Below are 20,219 nucleotides of genomic sequence, written 5' to 3'. Positions count from 1 at the left end.
GAAAACATCTTACATTTGGGCTACGTCACAGGCAATCCTTGCAGTCGATAACAATAGCCCTTGGGCCTGATAAACGTTGTTAAAAAAGATAAAAGGGAAGAAAAAAGGGAAATATACGATTGGGTCAGAGCGGGGCACTCTAGCTTACTGTATGCGCGTCTTCTGAAAGCCCGGTCACGTGGCATCGAGACGAAAAAGGGACCCCTTGTTTTACCACTAATGTCAGAGAAAGAGGTCTGGAGCATGCGGCTGCCAATATTATTATGATTGCTCTATTCGGATTGTCAGCCCGTTTTGCCAAGGTTTCTTTGCACTACCAGGCCATATTTCCTTGAATTTCACTTTATGGTATGTATATTCGAAGAAGACTGTATCAACATTAAACTACTGACTTACAATACGTAAATCTCCAAGATTACGAATTGCACTATAGGGTTAGTTTTGTCGGTGCCCGAATACGTCCTTATACATGTACCCTACGCCACTTTTACAGAGCAGTACTTAGTATTTGGCGCGTTTCGCATTATGTGGCTGGCTGGCTACGTGGCCTACGTGGTCAGCTCGCTTATGGCCTATCTAACACGTTGCTCTTCACAGAGAATAGTAAGCAAATGCCCACTCTATCACCGCGGGCCACATCTTGTTCGTTCAACCGCGCCGTATTTCAGAGATTAGATCAACGTGAATTAAAATTCGGCTGATTCGCGTCAAAAACGTTAAGCAATATGGGCTCCGAAGTATGCAAGACTTGCAAGAGTGTCTTTCAAGCCTCTATAGGAAAAAACCACAATGCTCAATTACACCACCAGCGGTTTGATGACTTGATAGCAAGCAAAAAACAAGGTTGTATTTTGTGCACTTGGTTATGGAACGAGTATATAATGCAAAATGGAGGCACCCAACAGAATGAGACGAAGGGATTTTGCGTCACTTCTACCAAATATGAGCACGAAGAATCTATTTCGTTTCAAGTTGTCGTTCCATGGGCTGCCGACTTCACTTTGCAAGGTTAGTGAGCTATGTTAAAAAGCTGAATTAATTGCATTAAGATTAATAATTCTGTACGGGCTGCTAGTATCGATCAAGTCTCAACCGGAGGTCTCACAGGCCTTAGAGTCAAAGCCTTGGGAAAGGATCGACGTATCAACGGGCTCTGATCAGTCTATGAATCGGATAGAAGCTTGGCTATCTCACTGCGATAGAACTCATGAATTCTGTCGCGACCGTGACTCAACACTATTCTTTCCAACTCGCGTGATAGACGTGAAGGAAATCGAAAGCGGCAAAGTCCACCTCCGAGACCGACAAGAAGTTATAGCACAAGAAGGACTGCGGACTGATGCGGGAACAGAGACCTCAGAGGAGTTCCAGGGTCACTATCCTGTGTACTGGACTCTGTCTCACCGATGGGGTGACCCGGACAAAATTCTAAAATTGCTGCATGGCAACGAAGATCAATTCAAACAGGGGCTGTCTTTGACTACTGGAAGTGTACCAAAAACCTTTCAGGATGCAATGTGGGCAATACACCGTCTGAAATACAGATATATCTGGATCGATTCCTTTTGCATTTTTCAAGACTCGATTGAAGACTGGCAAAAGGAAGCAGACAAAGTATCTCACATTTACCGAAACTCATTCTGTAATATCTCAGCAATATTATCCTCATACGAGCCAACTAGTACGCTCTTCGCTAGCGAGCGAAGCCCTCGACTCTTATTCCCCTTTTCCGTGAACCTCTTTTCTGATGGCCCACAAACATATGTTATCAAAAAGAAGAATCTGTGGAAAGATGAAATCGAAAGGTCACCTCTAAGTACGCGTGGTTGGGTTGTACAAGAGAGATTCCTCGCTCCCAGAATCATTCACTTCGCTCAGAACCAAGTATTCTGGGAGTGCCTAGAGAATGCAAGATGCGAGGCCGACCCGGATGATCACATTGGAATAATCAATGACCCAGATATCAGCCATGCGAGACTCAAAGTGACAGCTTATAAGGATGCCCTCAAAGAGCTGGCGGGATTATCTTCGTTTTTCCTCAAATCGAGCCGGGATCGTACCAAAGTCGACTGGAATCGCGGTAGCGACGACCAACACAATTTTTATACTGAGCGAGTTCTCTGGAGACAGATGATCAGTATCTATACTGCTTGTAACCTCTCAAATCAATCAGACCGACTCATTGCCATGGCTGGTATTGCCAAAGCCTTCCAAAAGGTCACTTTATCGACATACTTTGCTGGGCTGTGGGCGCATAGTCTACACACAGATCTCCTTTGGGAATCGAATGCCTCTGAGGGTGGTGTGGTGCATCGTTACACCCTTCACGTTCCGTCCTGGAGTTGGGCGTCAGTTTTTGGAGGGAATGTCAGGCTATATGGATATACCCGCTTTGGTGGCGATCCCGCTTCTCAAATCAAATACATCACCTCGAGATTGGAGGCGGAGAGACCCGGCGGTGACATTATGGGGTTACTTGGACGGGCAGAGCTCGAAATTGAATGTGTCCTTCTCTATTACCGGTGGAATGGGAATTCACAAAGCTTGGAACTCTTTGCCGATGAGCCAAGGACCGAACCCGCGTTCAATGGAGGTCGCATTTGGGGAACGAACCTGAAATTGGATACACATGAATTGGTTCAGGATTTCAAGGACAAGGTACTTATCGAGGGAGAATGTATTCCAATCACTTTAGGAAGAGAAGCCTATGGTGCTTCAGTTAACAGATTTTTGGTCGTGGAGAAGGTACCTGAGGGGAAATATCGAAGGCTAGGTGTATATCAATTAGGGGAACAAGGTGCATTTTCTGTTATTGGCAACAAGGAGCGCACCGCCATTACTCTTGTTTGAGCTTATACTACGTCAAAATGCATGTTTTCAAACACAAAATAAATGATGTTATAATTAAAGATTAATCTTGTTAAAGAATCTCAAGATTTCCTGTGCAATATACAGCGTGTCACTCTCAACCGCAAAATGACCCGCATTAATCAATTGCACCTCAGCTGCAGGCAGATCTCTCGTGAACGCCTCCGCCCCGGGCGGAATAAAGAATTTGTCATTCTTCCCCCAGATCGCCAGTAGCGGGACCTTTGATTTCCGAAAGTAGGCATGGAAATCATCATAAAGAGGGACATTATTCTGGTAATCATAGAACAAGTCCAATTGAATATCTTTGTTTCCAGGACGCTCCAACAAAGCTTGATCAAGGAAGTATGACTCGGGCGCAATGCGACTGAGATCAGGGGCACCGTCTTCATACTGAAACTTAGTTGCGTCAAGTGTCAGCATAACTTTCGCGACCTCGGTCCGATTCGTCGGTGCGTTATTGCTTGCCCAGAGCTCTTTGATGGGACCCCAGATGTCACCAAAGCCCTCCACATAGGCGTTTCCGTTTTGGCTGACTATTGCTGTGATTGCTTCAGGACGCTGCAGAGCTAGTCTTAAGCCAACGGGTGCGCCATAGTCGAAGATATATATGGCGAAGCGGGTGAGTGAGAGTTGGTCGACAAATTCTCCGATGGTGGTTGCTAAGTTTGCAAATGTGAACTTGAAGTCGGAGGGTGTCTCTGTGAAGCCGAATCCAGGGAGATCTGGGGCAATGACTCGGTACTTTGCTGCGAGCAGTGGGATCAGGTTGCGGTATTGATGAGAGGATGAGGGAAAGCCGTGGAGTAGAAGTATGACCGGTGCATCGGGTGCGGCTTTCTGCTCACGGTAGAAGACCTTAACCCCGGACTTTGGCAGCGAAATATATTTGTTTTGTGTTTCAGCCATGATGACTTAGAGTCCTTGATGTTTGAAAAGTATAGAAGCTGCGGATGGAGCTGTGGAAGTATCTGCAGATAGAAACATAACTTCGAGGGTTCCCTTGGCCTTTTATGTTATACGAGGTCTGCAGCTGATGATGTAGGGATGACCAATTTCAATATCCATGGCCATATTGATTTCTAACCACGTTCATTCCCCGTGTTTGCGCGTATGATGATTCATTATTATTTGCCAGTAATTGTGAGTGCAAATTGATCAAACTAACCAAACCAGAGTCTAGATTCAAATTGGCGATCAGTTCGGTGTTTGAATGCTCGGGCTTACTCGTTTGCATTGCGGGGGATCCACCGGGGATTGATTTTTCGGTGATTGATGGAACCCTTAATTGGTTCAGTATTGGTCGGTATGCCGTCCCCAGTGGTTCGGATTGGTTCGTGTCAGCCGCTAGGATCGCCCATGGTTGCGTCGCGGGCGGCGCAGTCACCTTCGATCTGCGTCTACAGTGGCTGCACCTACTTGTATAGCTTCTCATTTTGGCTCTGGAGCTCAAAACTGAATGTGTTTCACCTGTTTTAATTCGGTCCGACATTCGAGCAAAATTTTGATTTCTAAGCAAATTGCCCTCATCTTCAGGATATGGCAACTACTCTGGAAATATTCGCTCAATTGGAGACCCCTCTGGAACAGGGCCCTTCAATTTCCAGCAAAAATTTCACCTGAGGAGAAACATCGACTGATGTCATGGCCGCCTGTCGCGGAGATGTAGGCTAACACCCTTGAACACGGGTTTGCATTGTATGAGGTAAATACATTATCATATGTTACCTGCATCGCTCGAAGCAGAGAAGAATAAGCATAGCGAGCGATGCACTTCGTCCTCTCCACCTCTTGATACGGCCATGGTTTTATGAATAATTATCTTTCATCTTCATCATTTGCTAGTACGATGAGAACAGCTTTAACCTCCCGAAAGCTTTCACGAGCCACTTCTCGGTTTTCCAATTTCAAGGTTCACCTAAGCAGCAACTCGTTATACAACTAAGCTTTTCTCACTGGCTAATAAGATCAGCTAGTACTTCAGAGATGTGATTAGCTGACGAGCTTAGATGACCTTCGTTCTCAAAGAAATGAGTCTTTGCTTCAGGCATCAGTTCCGCAGCCTGCTCGGCCATACGAACTGGCACATTCCTGTCAAGCTTGCCATGCCATATTCGCACCCTCTCCCCAGCTATGTCATTGAGGTGAAATCCCCAGTCGCAAAGAATCATCAACTCTGTGGCTGAGGGCCTTCCGCCTTGCCGAAATGCGCCACGTACAGATTCAATAGCTGCTACTCTGACTCTCTCGTTTTTCCAAGCCGTACGTTCTGCCTCTGGCCTCCCTTCCATCGCTTTGTCAACTGCCGCTTCCAAGACTTTCGGGTCCTTGTTTCTTCCCGCACGACCCATGCACAAATCTAACACTGCACTGGTCACAATTCTCGGCAGCCAAGCCCCAGCTGCAAGTAGCACCTTCAACTCGGGAAGCATTCCTTCAGTACTGAAAGTAGTCGGGTACATACTGCTGACTACTGCCACACCTTGAAGACGATCCCGGGGTACGGAATAGGCGCAAGCAAGGGCGTAGGGACCTCCTCCCGAGACACCGAGCACAAAGAAGCGAGATACGCCCAAATGATCTGCGATTGCGAGAACATCTGTGGGCCAATCTAAGATTCGGCGTTCGTCGTAGTGTGTTGACATATTCATGCCCGGTCGGTCAGGGGCGATGCAGCGTATATTGCTTTTTTGGAGAAGTTCCACTGGGATGAGAGTGGCTTCAACGGAACAGCCTGGATATCCGTGGAAGTAGAAGACAATAGCTGGCTTTTCAGCGCCTTTTTCTTGAAGAGTACCTCCATATAATTTCCATGCTAGGATGCGCCCAGAGGGCAGAGTAAGAGTATCGCTGTATTCTGAGAGGCAATCCATTTCAGGTCGCAGAAGATGAGGAAGATGAAGAGGCAAACGAATGCTGCGAGTAGAGACAGGCCGAGGTGGAATTCTAGATGCCGATCCTAGTTTGTTATGTTTGGCCCCTGCGCATACTTGAAATGGACAGTGGTACTTAGATCTAGCCTCTCACAATATCGTTTTCTTGAGATTTTAATATAGTACAGGATGTCTCTAGAGATCATATGCAAGTGCTCCATTTTCACCGAACATTTCCTATTAATTTCAATGTTTTTCCGAATTACATGGCCAGATTTACACAGAGGTTGAAGCCTACAAGCCCCAGGGCCCACTGATCACGTGGACGAGAACCGATGACGTCTGTGCCGGAGAAATCTCCCCCCATAAAAGACGTCTGCCAACCTGGAAACTTCCCCTCAAGCACCGGCGGCTCCTCAATTTCTTCTGCTGCCCAATTTGAACACGTCTGCTTTTCAGAATTTGCGTCTATATCTCCTCAAAATCCCCACACTCTATCTTTTCTGTTTCCCTGGTCTTTGTTTATCCAACCAGATTGCACGGAGCTCTCAATCCCCCCACTCCCCTTTTGACCAGCTCCGATAATCGACACCGAAAGCTGTTTGATTGAATAAATCCGCCAAAATGACTCTCTACTACAGTCTCGTACGTCCTCACTGTTCAATCTTTTAGTTGCCCTTCTGCGACCGACCCTGCCGAGGCATGGCTGGAGCCTAGCGGGCTGAGCGAACAGCTCACCCGAAATGCCCACGTCCGAAACAGCAACCGACATGCCACCTAGAACCATTGAAGCTAACATGGGAACTCTCATTAGGTTTTTATGCTCCTGGTGTTTGAGATGGGCGTCTTCCTGGCCCTCATCGTCCCTCTGCCATTTGTCATCAAGCGCAAGCTCTTTACCTTCATCTCGGAAAGCCCGATCATCGCCAAGTTACAGTATGGCTTGAAGGTAATCATTGTCGGGAACTCCCAGATCCAACACCAATTAACACACTTCCCAGATTACCTTCATTTTCATCCTGATTTTGTTCCTTGACAGCGTCAACCGGGTGTTCCGGGTGCAGCAGGAACTGGCTGCTTTCTCCCGCGACGGAGCTGGCATCGGGTAAGATCTTTGAATCCCGCAATTATAGTGATGCAATGTCTAACCAAATCCCATAACAGAGCTGCACACCTGGGCACTGATCGCATGGAGGTGCAGGCCCGCAAGTTCTACTCGCAGCGCAACATGTACCTTTGCGGCTTCACTCTCTTCCTCTCCCTGATCCTCAACCGCACCTACACCATGATCCTGGACGTTCTTCGCCTTGAGGACCGCGTCAAGCTGCTCGAAGGCGACAAGAAGGCTGGAGGTAAGGACTCTGCTCGCCTGGCCGAGGCTGGCTCCGTTGGTGAGATTGGTCGCCTGAAGGAGGAGATTGCCGCCAAGGATCGCGATATCGAGACCCTCAAGAAGCAGTGTGAGGGCCTGACTGCTGAGTACCACAAGCTCGGCGATGAGGTCTCCTCTGGCAAAGGCGATATCAACGTGAAGAAGGACCTGTAAATGGGTCTTTTGCCTGGGTACCAACCTCAGCCAAGGAAGTCGGTGTCAAATTATAGCGTGAGGTAGCTTTTTGCACGCCCGCTCGCTACTGGTACCCTGTGTTCGTGGTTGGCTTTTGCCCGAATGATCATGCGCCACGGAAGACTTTCTTCTCAGCACCGTTACTCAAATCCTCTAATGTTCATAAATTTGTCCCCCGGGCTACCTCTGCAGTTCGGGAAGGGGAAGCTCCGATTCGTCACCTCCCTTGTTGTTGCTAGCAGATACTTCTACGTTTATGTGGAACGGTCAACAGTTCATAGTGCTTACGTCTGGAAACCTGTCAAGTTTGGTCATTTACAATATTTTTTAACTGGTACGCGTTATTGCAGATAGGGATATACCTCTCAGTCATAAAATCATCTTAAAATTTCGTGAATTCGTAATGGTACATATTCTAGCACGAAAGCAGCGTCGGTTGTAGATCAGATCAAGAAAGTCCAGAAGCTGGGGTAAACCAACTCCTCCTCGAAAATGCGGCGAACTTGCGCAAGTACAAATCTCTCTACTTTACCCACATTCTTCAGTACCTGCTTTCCATCCTCCTTGCGTCCGATCTCACTTTCTACTCGAATCTCCTGCAACAATCCACCTTGACGCTTCTGTTCACGCTCCGCACCCGACTTCGACCGTCCTTCCTCACCGGGATTTTGAGTACCTTGGCCATTTTCAGAACCAAGGAGCGCATCCGCATCCTCGGCAGACAGGAAACAGAAGTGCACGCGCTTGCGAATATACGCGACTACCGCCACCCCGTCGAACGTGATACCAGTCACATTGAGTTTTAGCGGAAGCCCAACGAAGCTAGGCATGGGGTAATCAAGCAGAATCTCCGCTGTCAGCGACATACGCACATCTCCAGCGTATTTCGCATGGCATAGGATTTGGAAGTCATCTGGTCGTCGCTCGCGCATGCGAGGTGGGATCGGGATCGAGGGGTCGTCTGCAATCGCTTCAGGGATATCGGCGGGGTTATCGGCGCTGTTGCGATTCGATCCACTACTGCCTGTGTGCCCAATAGATGGGTGTGAAGCTGTGGAGGGCCGGGAGGCAGAATGTGTAGTGTCGAGATCTGGTTCTGGGCGCTGGTGTACGGATGGACGTGACGGGCGTGCTTGTCTTCCTCCATGAACTCCTAAGCCGGAGTCGGACCAGCCGCTTGCGAATTGTGTGCCGCCCGCGACAGCTGCGAGAGGGGTTTGTGTTCCGGATAGGCCACCTAGCGACATAAGGTGGTAGCCCAATGTTGAAGTGCCGCCGGGAATGCCGGGGGTTCCTGAGCGGGGCAGGAAGTGCGGGTTAAGGTGATCACCCAGGGGCAGCGGGGAACGAAGCGCGGATGGTTGGAATTGTTCGCCGGGGTATGGGTGGTGACTGAAGCTGTGAGGGCTGTGGGCAGCTGCATGGTTCATTGGCATTTCGTCATCGTAGTCCGACCATTGTTCGACAAGCTCCTCAGATGTCGCTGAGGTGTCATCATCGTCCTCCTCGTAAAAGTCTGAGAAAGGTTCGCAGAAATCCTTGATCTCGAGATCGGGTCCAATGTTGCCGAAGTCAAAAGAATGCACCTGAACCGAGCGAATGAAGCGTGGTAGGGCCACCTCCTGGAACTTATCGTGGACAAATGCGCGGATGCGCTCCGCGAGAGCTTCCCCATCCGGGCCGGAAGTGGCTGTCGCCCAGTCGACTTCGATAGACATTACATATGCAATATGAGGCTTTTGCTGACAAGCTCATGGAAGCGCGGAACGGGGCAAAGCTAAGGAAACCCGCCTCTTGACGCGGTGCCACGTGACCCGCAAACGACATTGTGGATCGACAAGCTGAAAGTTCTCGTTCCTGGATGATGATATGAGCTAAAAAAGATCTATAGATGAACGAATGTCTTTCAGTTAAACTATATCCCTTTCCAGGTGTCTGAGCTCGTCGATGATGCCTTTTAGAAGCCTGACTGATCGTTCCCAGAGCAGCGGTTCACGTACCGAAGTCTGGTTCCGTCTAAAGCGATCGTTCAGCTATCGATTTTAGCGGGGCTTCGTATTCACCCAATACGTTGAGCCACAGTAATTGGTTCATGATACGCAAGGGAGGAAAATTTCTCAGACCAAGCCTTTGAGATTGCCGAAAACCGTTTATGACAAGAATTCGATCAGGATCATCTTGTCCGGCATAACCCCAACAATGACGCATTCGAACCTGAATGGCTCAGAGCTAGCTGGTGAGGTGGGACTGGAGATCGGCGCCTACCTTGGCGAAGTGGCCGAGATCCCCGAAATGTCTATGGCCCCCAGCTTGCTCTGATCCGCCTATACTCGTTCAGGCAAGGTCCCAAATCAACCGGATATGAGCTCCCACTGTACTCCGTACGGTAGTGCCTCCGGGCTTTGGCACAGCCCAATCCTGAGGCCCGCCACTCTTCTAGCCTTTAGGCTGGGGGTTGTCCCTGGTAGCGTGATTGCGGCAACAGATCCACGGCCAGCCCCCTGTTTACTACGTACCCAATTCCCTGTTAAGTCACCCACCCATGACAATCATTATCCCTTCTGAGGGAGGACGAACACCATAGATCCTCTATGTCATAAGATATATTCTCTTGCCGTGAACGAGATATCAACGGGCAATTTGCGCCCAAATCAGCTGATAAAAAGACTATGCGGGTCTAATGCAATCCACAACTGGTCTCCCGCGGCTGCCAACCTATCGATACCCACGGGGTCCACTGCCGCGTTTAATATCACTGGTTTATTCGCTGGATGGCAAACTCCGGTGGCTTTGCGATTCTCTGGGCCAGTAACCGATACGCCAATGACTGGGCAGCCATCTCTCGCACGTCCTTTCCTCTTTTCCCCCGCTGCCTCAATGGGCTCTATGTAATAAATCTGCTTCATTGTTGGGCCGTGGCAAGGCTGTCGGCTTCTCCAGCGGAATATCGAATTTCGGGCAGCTCTCGTGGAACGTTCGAGCCGTTCGCCATGGATTAGCAATGGAAAACCCTCCTTCGTTGGACCTAAGCTTAGGCAGGTGTGGATTCCAAGGGCCACGCGCTTTTTGAACGCTTTCCGCGGATGTGATGGGCCCTGTGAGTGGGTGTCCTCGTCCTCCATCGTCCTCCCCGTGCCGTATCGGAAATGAAAACATGCATGAAATGGCCCTTCCCTTCCCCATGCATACTAACGTGGCCTACCCTGATATGGTCAATGCGTGCGTGGCTGTATCTGATCTGCAGTCCCATAACCGTTTCTCGCCTCGAAGGGGGGGCGTCAGGATAGCACCCGAGCCACCCGAAAGTCTTGGGTATCCCGGACAGGCTGATCTCTTGACGCCAGAAATGATCAAGGTAAATCTCGAGATGACCCTCCAGTATCTCTCATCCATCCATCATCTTTTCGAACGATAAGTCACCTCTACAACCTGCTTTGCAACGGCCTTTGCTTCTTCCCATCCCTGTAAGCGCCAACGTGGCCATGCCCTCGTCTAGCACTCTCGGCCCATGCCCCCTGCTAGCTCCCGCCACAAGTCTTGATCAGCCTTTTCGCCATGAGTTAATGTCCAGTCATGCCTCTCGGGGGTTTTATTAACCATACACGTGAGGGATCTTGTATGTGGCTCGCTGCAGCCTGATAAGCGCGAAAGGATCCAAGCCCACTCTAAGGCCTTGGCCGGAACATAATTCCAAATCACGAAACTTCGAGAACAAAGACTTTTTACACAGGGCTACAACGTATGACTCGTCATCATCGGTCTCTCCGGTCAGCTTTCTTGTTTTAGTGAACAAACAGGGTGTGATTTATAGAAATCTACACCATGAGATACATTCAGCTTATAACATGAACTAACAAGAAATAAATATAAAAAAATCTTGGGAATGAAGAACTAAAGGAAGAAAGCTGAGAAGAAATAAAATTTGGTGGCGTTTCCGATTCGTCTCCTGGGCGAATGTTTGAACCATGGAAAGTTAGGACGAAGACGAACGTTGTCCAGAAAACCGCAGAATAAGAGAAAAACAATCAAAATACTTCACCCGACAGGTATAGCATACAAAATAAAACTTATTCTGGACAACAGAAATACCAAACACATATGGCAAAAGAAAACAAAAACAAAAACAATCCTCCAAGCCACAATGTGATAGAGGATGATAAAATCCAAATTATCCCTCCTTTTGGTGGTGTTGGTTGATCTGGTGATTACCCGCGAAGGTGCTGATCAACTTGTCGAAATGATCCTCCAGTCTAGGTCGGCGTGGTCAGATCATCTGTAGAGATTGCGTTAGCGGAACAAACCCTATCAAGCGAGTACCCAAGTGGGTAGAACAAGTCCCACTAACTATTGGTAGGTGCCTTAGCTACCACCGTGCTTTGGGCAGTTATAGCCCTGACGCTTCCGGAAGTGCTCCTTCACACCATGGCAGGAGGGAGTTCCCTTCTTTGCACAGGCGACAACGCCGCCTTCTTGGACAGAGCAGCCGCAATCGTAGAGGAAGATGTAGACGGAACACATGGTTGCGGAGGAAGATGAAGAGGACGAAGGTCTTTGTAGAAAGAAGTCAAGAAGGATCAGAAAGATAGCTATGAAGGCTTGTGAGGATTGATAGCTTGGATGAGATATCGAGGAGGATTAACGGCCGCCTTTATAAGATTCCATATAGCTTCCCAGAAGAACAACTGCGCCGCCTTGTCGGACTAACAGATACACTCTGAGTCAACAGAAGACCAAAATCGAACGTGCTATCTGCCTCACAGGCGCTGCGCAGGGAATATACAGATGCGCCGTATGCATCTAATGATTTAGTGGTCACTCGCTCGGCGACGAAAGCCGGACCAACTGGAAGGCACAAATAAGGATGGGACATAACACTATGCGGGCATCACCAACAGCGGATTCCAAGGTTGGCGGTTATGTGGATCATCAGAGAGGGGCATACTAGTGAATTGCGCCTGATGAGGGTGTTCGGTTCAGTGTACACCAATGGCGAATAGCGAAAAACAAGGAGATAGTATCAGGACGGGCGAACTGTCGATCCACTCCCACACCCCCAATCTCTATTAGAGTTCCGCAGCTGCAAAGTGCACTTGACATCATCCCGTAATTCCCCACGTCCAGCACCAGTGCGTTGCCCCATCCGCAAATGAGGCTGCGCATCACACCAACACTATGCTGGGGACTTGCGCCAGGCACAGTGTTGAGCTCATTCGCAAAAAATTCTGCACCTCATTGGAAGGAGTTAATTTTTCTTTGCGTCAGTGCACATACCACCTGCCACTGTCATGGAAGGTTGTGGAGACCGAGGCGGACACAGCGGTGTCAAAGACAGGGAAATGGACATGCAAGGCATAGCACATCGGGGCGGATGAGGCTTTTGTTCGCGATAATTGTTGTCTGTCAATAATTCTGATTCGTTGGGAAAGGGAAATTCTCATGACATTTTGAAAAGTATGTCATTCGTGATGTCCAGTGGAGTGCGGGAGGGTATACCCGTCAGGGCCGTCACCAAAGGCAAGCAAGTATAGAGCCACGAGAGCTAATAATTTCCCGCTGAGATGGAAAATACCAAGCTTAGCCATTGCTAGAAATGCATTTCATGCACGGCAATTCCGATAATTGCTGGTCTAGATTATGGGCAATGTTCAGTGTCTCCATATCATGGCCCCCATTTCCAATTTCGTAGGTAAATAGAGCTTGCTACAATGGCGCAGTTGGTGATAGTGACCATGAAATCAAAAATCTGCAAGGTGACGAGATTTTCCCGGTGACAAGGTTCGCCGATGGAAAAATCGACTCATGTTGAGGGCCAAAATCATGAATTATTGCAAGATAGATGTTGGATGTAGTGTGATGGCGGTGGGCTCTTCGGGGCTAGTGGTAGTATTTGACGGGATGTAATAAGATTAAGATTCACTCTGGGCCTATAGATTATTTCTAGTGTGTTTCTAGGGCCAAAATGACTGGCGAAGAATGATTGTCCTCAGCGGTGGCGCAGTAGCGCTGATAATGGAACTGTCACTGAGGCTCTCACCCAAGCGCCCATGCCCGGGAGATCGACTCCGAGCGACAATGATACGTCCGAGTGGGCGGCAAGGCAGAGAAAGCTCACATGGACTCCAAATTTTGGCGCTGTTGGTTTGTGGATATGCTACTTGGACATAAACTCAAAAGAAACCAAGAAAATAAAATTAAATGAAATTATTAGGGTTCTGTTTCTCGCAGGAGATTTCCACCACGTGATTCTTGAGCTGTGATGATTCTGATTACTACTCAAAAGAGCGGTCTCGATTCTGCCTTCTCACATGTCGGAAACACCTTCCCCACAACTGATAAATAAACAACCGAGTCCTCCGGACTTCGGTTAAAGCAGATCTTATGAACGATAAGCGGATGATGTCATATGCGCTCATTATTTCTACAAAGAGGAAAGACTCGCGCATTACGATAATGAAAATCGATCGGAGCTATCAGCGCATGCAAACGCGAAAACTACGCGGATATAATCGGAGATGAGCAACGGAGTCGACGAAACATATTGGAGCCTATGCCTGATACCTCCGCACTCGACGCGAATAGTGGAAGGCGGTGGATGAGCTAGCCTGTGAAATCCAATAGCCTTCCCACGCTGGATGTTCTTGGCCCCTCATATCATCCTGACGGCAGATCTTCCGAGGTTCCTTTGACTCTCGGCTCGCCACGGGGCCCGCCCCATACCTGAAGAGACAAAAAGAAATCCAGCCGAATTGCGCAATTAGCGATTAGCAATCGGGGGGCCTCGCCAAGGTTATGCATATTTGCCATGGCTGCTGGGAATGACTAGCGAGCCCTGTCCAGGGACGGTGTGACGCAAATACCAAAGCCAAGAGGGCGATGTTCGAAGAATTGAAAAGCAGAAGGGGTGATAGTCACCCAATAGTGACGTCTTGGCTCTCTGAGTGAGATTAATCGCCCCCTTTTTGGTTATCTTTTCTTTTTTTTTTCTGCGAGCCAAGACTTGTGAGAATGCCTAGTATGTTTGGGATTGTCCATTATGGGCGACAATCGCGGGGAGGCTTGGTCTGCATGACCATCGGGTATCCACTTGCCCCCGGCTGAGATGTCCTGGATCGACGCTGTGTCTAGCACATCAGATACGCATAATTGCCCCTCCTTCCACAAGGTCCACGGGTGCCCGGGGTATAAAGTCTGACCGATTTCACCCGTCTCTCACTCTGTTTTCTACTATCCCAAACTGCTCTCTGAAAAGGTTCCAAATCACTACTACCCAAAGTACCCCCACTACTTCACAACAAAGTCACTTCCACACAAAAACATTTCTCGAAAAAAAACGTTCAAAATGTACACCTACACTCCCACTCACCGTTTCCTCGTCCTCTCTGCTGCCGACTCGGTCCCCTTCAACCCGGCCAACAAGTTTCTTGTCTTGTCGCCGACCGAGTCTGGCCCAGACCCTCGCGCCTTTGAGCAGGTCGTGACTGACTCGCCTTCCACTGAAGAGAGCCTTACCGCGGTTCCCAAGTCGCACCGCTCTGACAGCACATCATCTACCTCGTCCCAGGATTCCATGAGCGGCTTCTTGTACCTCGGCCACACGGCTCGACGATTCTCTGAGTGATCTATTCACATTTGACTTTTTTCCCTTTTACATGAGCGACAGATGCATTTCATTTTAACAATGGATCCGGTTATTCATTGACTCCTCCTGGCTCACCCCGAGCACCCCAATCAAGGAACTCGAGGTCATCGACCATCTGGATACAAACGGCAGGAAAGCAACTGGGGTGTTTCAGGCGCTATCAGATCTGGGCCATAGGGCAACATGTTCATTTTCTTTTTTTCTTCATCCATATCATATCCTCAGATTGAATACATAGCCTTTCGGGCCAATTAGCAATTCAACGTGCTTCTTTCCAACCCAACTCTCCGTTCCCGTACCCCAAATAAGCCCACATGCCTGACACGGCCTTCCTCCCAATGCCCAGACAATATTAGCCACCGTATGCTAGGGGTAATCCCAAAATACCTGCCAAGTGGCGCCAAGGTGATGCGATGGTGATCCGCCAAGACTACTGTTTGATATTCCAGTCTTGGCCCTGAGCCTAGGAATCCCGCCTATCGCACATCACGTTCCACAGCCAAGAGCACACCTACATGCTGACGATCTCAAGATGTTTTTTTTTTGGTCTTGCCAATCCTCCGCCAAGTCATTCATCAGCAACCTTACATGCACCGCCCAGCCCAAAACATATCCTCCCTTTCTGGCGAATCTCTTTCATTCCGGCTGACGGTCGTCCACGTTGGTTTTTCCGCTAATCAGATTGGCCCGTGGCCGAGAGGTTATTCAATATTCTCTATACCTCCCTACTGTGTTGGTGCCCCGGTGAGATCCCGGTGGGGTACAAAACACCCCCCCGTCCCCGTGGATCTTGTCCCCCTTTCCGCCCCCGCACCCCGGTGAAGGTCTGCAGATGATGTGCGAAAGATGTTTACTGCTTTCAGTCCCCTCGGTCAATTCTTACTGCATTCTTTGGTATCTGTGCCCAATTATATTTTGTGATCCCTGTTTAGGATAAGAGGGGCCTACGACCCCTTCGGTAGGTCGCACGCTTATCTCCGGCCCGGTGTTCGGGGCAGCGGATATGATCCTGCAATATGGGCGTACATCGGAATTGCCATCCCGGTTTTAGGACTGATGCAGGGTGGCTTCTATCAGGCCTAGAGTAAGTGCATGCATGTCTGTAGAATCTGGGATATGATAGTATCTCGTATCTTAGGTGGTATTCGAGGCCTCCCATCTTGATTTTTGCGCGTTCGATATCAATTTATGTCGCTTATTTCGTCAACTGGGAAATTCCAAGATTCTGGGCTGCAGTGTCTTATCATGTAGGGTTGCAGTCCTCTGGTTTTTATAAGCATTGGTTGATAAGCCGATCAGGGGCCTGTGTTGCCTGTATTATCATTTTAAAAATTGAATATACCCGTGGCGCGTCTCGGCTCAACTTCGCGGTGATTGTAAAAAAAAAAAAAAAAAAAAAAAGAGTTCAAACAGGTGCACTATCTGGACAATTGATGGTTCACCTTATCAAAGTTTGGTGATCTCAAATTTAAACTTATCGCGTCCTGTAAGATTCCGATGTTCCCCCCTACATTCCAGGATAAGCTCTTATTTACGTCAGCGGGGCAACTCATGCCTTGTGATGTGAGGAAGCTCGAACGAATCCCTTAGGTAGTTCGTGTATACTACTGAAGCCTTTCAAATTCTAGAAGTCTCGATCTCTCTGGATTGGGGTATTATTAGGCAGTCGAACAATCCGCAACTTACTTGGCAACTCACCTGGATACTTTGTATCTCTCGCGTTCTACCCACCATAGATGGGTATTGCCGTAGCTCACCCTCCCTATTGATTACTTGACCTTTTTGTTTGTTGAACATAGAGGATTGTATCATAGATGCACACATGTTGGTTTCAGGCGTAATCGACCGGGAACCGGGACGAATTATTTTGTGAAGCTCCCGCCCGGGGGATGCACATGAACCCCTAGGTTGCTGGACATAATCCAAGAATTGAACTTAGATTCACTCTTGAAATTTATTTCCAACGTGCCTGTCCTCTAGTTTAAATCCCATAAAAGACTTGAGATGGATAATTGAAGGCTAAATAGCTTTCAGTGGCTTGAAATAAATAATTTCTAGTCGGTGAGACAACTTATATGCTTCCATGATAACGAATATATATGCGCACGTCGCAACACAGGATTCCTTACCAAATTCTGAACTTTTTAAATGACGATAATTAGAGAAGCCCATTTAGAGCATTGACACATTAAATGAAAGTCAATCGCTTCTAGAGGGGAGCATTCACCATAAAAGACCGTTATCAAAATAGACCAGTTGACGACAGGAAGCGGATCCTGAAAACCCGCCTGTCAAAACAAACTCACATCAATCATGCACCTAGACAATAAGAAACCCCCATACGTTCATAGACGCCGTTCTAGATCCTTGAGGCTTGCCTGGGCACATGGTTTCCCCACAACTGACCTCATTACAAGTGGGGAAGTTTGATCATCGGGAGAAATCGGCAAGGGATGAAGCCGTGGCTTGAGACTTCGGCATCGCGTTGGAGAAAAAGGTTAGATGCGGGGAAAGACATGTAATGACTTCGCGTTTTTGCGATCATGAGACACCGCACAGGCTAAATGATTTTGAGCTGATGAATGTTAGCTTCACTGCGGAGTTGGAGCTTACGGCTTTCAGGGGGTGATATCTATTTTTGAGGCGATCAGACTTTCAGGTCTGCTAGACTCAATCTATGATGGGATGAACCTTGGAACCCTGGAATGGAAAGGTGGTGGCTTGATTCTATATTTGGGTGCTATGTGAGAGGCTATTCCGAAGTATAGTGCCCCGTCCATAAGGTTTCAAGGTTATCCTAGGTCGGCCGAGGTGCTCCATGTACATATTGACTTATCTGAACCTCTGTGGAATTTGCTTCTTTTAGATGCCATATGGATATTTGCTCAGCATATATGATATAGGAGTACCCAGTATTATGACTTGGGAATCTAACATATCACACAGCGGTTTTTGCTAGCGATAAAAATACTCAAGAGCGGCGTGTAACTTTCGTATGTCTGGCCAAAGCCACACCCAAGAGACACAGAGGAGAGAAGAGAAGACACAAACAAGTCATTTTCCAGCTTGCACCTATAAGCCTCTCCACGTGGTAGTTCCCCTAGCTTAGTAGGGTTCTGCCTATTCTATAGTAGCGGCTTGGCTCCTATTATGTTTTACTCCATTTGAGTTTTGGGTCGCATGGTTCCTCCAAAATTGTCTTTGGACCCTCTGTCTTGGTCCGTGATAAGTCTGCTCGCTACTGTAGCTTCCCTTCATCTCAACACCGCCATGTTGATAGTTTGCTGCCCGATCATACAGTTCATGTGACTATGCAAATGGTACACCTACATAGCCTTCTCCAACGCTCAATCGTTCAATAGCTTGACGCCACCGGGGAAGTCGCCCCACCAGGAAAGCCATCTGACAGGGGTATTCTACTATAATCGGTGAAGAACACAGGTCGCGACAAAACGATTGTTTCAAGTTGCAGGAACAAAGAAAGTCTGCCGGAGACTTTTGGAACACGTAAATCTTGTTTCGACTCGTATTCGCACCAGAAATAACTATGAAATAACTATGAATCATGTTCCGTTGGCGTGATTTTGATCGACAGGCTAATGCGTAGCGACGATGGTTGATTTCGCCAAGAAGGGACAGATTGGTCGGAAAACAGTACCGATCGCATTAACAGGGCATTCACAAGCGAGTCGGCCCATTGGGAATAGCCCACATGCCTAATTGAGTCAAGACCGACTCGTCCCCGTGGAGAATCCGCGCGGCACAGTTACTTTCTAGAGCGCGAGAGGGGGCAAGTGCAATGCTAATTTGTGGCGGGTAAGGGGAAGGTGCACGCAATCCAACGATCAACAGATCAACGGAGTACGCGGGCGCATTTGCGAGATGATCTGAGACGACAGCCGGACCGCCCGAGGGTCCAAATTACAGTAGAAAGCGGGGCAGAGTGTGCATGTATTCGTTGGTAACTTCACTAAGACACACTAAAAGTAGGGCGTAATGAATCCAGACGACGCTAATTGATCGAAGATTGACCGAATGCTTCTGCCGCGTTTCTAGCGCCAAAGCCAAGACCCGTTGTCTCCCGACTGAAACTTTGGGCTCCGTTACCGATAGTTTTATCCAAGGACTATTTGCACTAAGTAAACCATAATATAGCATTATGCCGATCAATAACGAGGGGAAGATAAGGAATCATTCAGAGGAAGCAAGCATACTCCTGGAATAATGTCGATATAGTGTTCCGGAGAAATCCCGGTGCACAATACTGCCCGAAGTCCTTCCAGCGGATCCCGAGAGTTTGCCACCCCGTTTTATCTCCTTTGCCCCTTGCATGACCCCAGATCTACTCGATCTGAGTCTGCATTCCCAGCTGATCTACAAGACTTACGGAAAAATCCTCGGTATAGAATAAAGGTGGAAGTCCGCATCTTCAGGTCTGAACCATGGGAGGTAGGGCTGTAGGTGCGTATAGGCGGCTGTCTCAGTATAGCAAAATTACTGGTAGCAGGCTCCACCTTTCGGCAACGAGTTTACAGTACATGAATATCCTCAGACCCATAGCTTTGCTCTCAGCTCCCTCAGGGTTAAGGGGTTGTAACAATAGCTCTGACTTGTATGGACCTAAAAATCAGACTGACTTAATAATGATTAATGCTGCTAAACCTGTATAGATCAATCGGGCAAGATTCGTTAGTCATAACACGCTAGTCACAGTCCGTGTTTCAGCTTCGATGGTAAAGATCATGACGTCCCTGCAAGCGGTGTGTCGTGTCATCATGGTAGCGATCGGCGATCCGACCCCGTCATTGATGCCCGTTCTTTCCCCAGAGCGGACATTCATACCCGTGAACTCTACTGATCAAACCGGACAATTAAGGGAGTACAGATCCGATCTTTTCAGCCTGTTAGACTCTGAGTCTTGGGAAGATCGGAACTTTGGGGAATTCGTATGGTAACAATGGCAAATGCCGGTTGCATGGGACCATCACGTGCCGTGTAATACAATAACCGCGCTAGACCCAAAGCGGGGCCACCAGTCATAGTAGAAGGGCACTTCCGATCATACTACTCAGTCCCCATTAATCTTCTCTCCTCTTGGTCCTGGGTTATCTAGAAGTGCGTTTAAAGGAGTCTGCTATCCCCCTATAGTCGTTCTTCACTATTCAAATTTCTCCGGCGAATTCATCGCCACTACAAGGCTCAGCGTTCCGGGCCCAATACAAGAGCGGGACTTCATCCGAGGGTGGACTCCCCTCGAACCCGCCCAAAACCG

General features: G+C 48.4%; 7 protein-coding genes across 7 annotated transcripts; 3 read left to right on the top strand and 4 right to left on the bottom strand.

Moving 5' to 3' along the window:
- Positions 1 to 1,164: 1,164 nt before the first annotated feature.
- Positions 1,165 to 2,850, top strand: N7503_011821 (HET domain-containing protein; the record flags this gene model as incomplete). The annotated part of the gene is made up of 1 exon (XM_057071367.1): positions 1,165 to 2,850. One exon carries the CDS (start codon positions 1,165 to 1,167, stop codon positions 2,848 to 2,850), a length of 1,686 nt encoding a protein of 561 aa, XP_056917978.1.
- Positions 2,851 to 2,904: 54 nt separating this feature from the next.
- On the bottom strand, positions 2,905 to 3,777 carry N7503_011820 (alpha/beta fold hydrolase; the record flags this gene model as incomplete). The annotated part of the gene is made up of 1 exon (XM_057071366.1): positions 2,905 to 3,777. The coding sequence occupies one exon, from the start codon at positions 3,775 to 3,777 to the stop codon at positions 2,905 to 2,907; it is 873 nt and encodes a 290-aa protein (XP_056917977.1).
- Positions 3,778 to 4,820: 1,043 nt separating this feature from the next.
- Positions 4,821 to 5,741, bottom strand: N7503_011819 (alpha/beta fold hydrolase; the record flags this gene model as incomplete). Its single annotated transcript, XM_057071365.1, has 1 exon — positions 4,821 to 5,741. One exon carries the CDS (start codon positions 5,739 to 5,741, stop codon positions 4,821 to 4,823), a length of 921 nt encoding a protein of 306 aa, XP_056917976.1.
- Positions 5,742 to 6,294: 553 nt separating this feature from the next.
- On the top strand, positions 6,295 to 7,378 carry N7503_011818 (putative BAP31 domain protein). Its single transcript, XM_057071364.1, has 4 exons — positions 6,295 to 6,386; positions 6,556 to 6,690; positions 6,743 to 6,846; positions 6,906 to 7,378. The coding sequence occupies exons 1-4, from the start codon at positions 6,366 to 6,368 to the stop codon at positions 7,285 to 7,287; spliced, it is 642 nt and encodes a 213-aa protein (XP_056917975.1). The 5' UTR covers positions 6,295 to 6,365; the 3' UTR covers positions 7,288 to 7,378.
- Positions 7,379 to 7,751: 373 nt separating this feature from the next.
- Positions 7,752 to 9,026, bottom strand: mdm12 (ERMES complex subunit MDM12; the record flags this gene model as incomplete). Its single annotated transcript, XM_057071363.1, has 1 exon — positions 7,752 to 9,026. One exon carries the CDS (start codon positions 9,024 to 9,026, stop codon positions 7,752 to 7,754), a length of 1,275 nt encoding a protein of 424 aa, XP_056917974.1.
- A 2,641-nt stretch (positions 9,027 to 11,667) lies between these two features.
- N7503_011816 (uncharacterized protein) lies at positions 11,668 to 11,826 on the bottom strand (the record flags this gene model as incomplete). The annotated part of the gene is made up of 1 exon (XM_057071362.1): positions 11,668 to 11,826. The coding sequence occupies one exon, from the start codon at positions 11,824 to 11,826 to the stop codon at positions 11,668 to 11,670; it is 159 nt and encodes a 52-aa protein (XP_056917973.1).
- Positions 11,827 to 14,647: 2,821 nt separating this feature from the next.
- On the top strand, positions 14,648 to 14,926 carry N7503_011815 (uncharacterized protein; the record flags this gene model as incomplete). The annotated part of the gene is made up of 1 exon (XM_057071361.1): positions 14,648 to 14,926. One exon carries the CDS (start codon positions 14,648 to 14,650, stop codon positions 14,924 to 14,926), a length of 279 nt encoding a protein of 92 aa, XP_056917972.1.
- Positions 14,927 to 20,219: the final 5,293 nt, after the last annotated feature.

Source organism: Penicillium pulvis (genome assembly GCF_028828015.1).
Source record: "Penicillium pulvis strain IBT 33274 chromosome Unknown scaffold_8_segment0_segment0, whole genome shotgun sequence".
In the NCBI taxonomy this organism is placed as follows: domain Eukaryota; kingdom Fungi; phylum Ascomycota; class Eurotiomycetes; order Eurotiales; family Aspergillaceae; genus Penicillium; species Penicillium pulvis.
This window is presented reverse-complemented; position numbering and strand designations above follow the sequence as displayed.

Coding starts and splice junctions, on each gene's coding strand:
- N7503_011818 (XM_057071364.1), top strand. CDS start 6,366: ATGACTCTCTACTACAGTCTC. Junction 6,387..6,555: donor TGACTCTCTACTACAGTCTC/GTACGTCCTCAC, acceptor AACTCTCATTAG/GTTTTTATGCTCCTGGTGTT. Junction 6,847..6,905: donor CGCGACGGAGCTGGCATCGG/GTAAGATCTTTG, acceptor ATCCCATAACAG/AGCTGCACACCTGGGCACTG.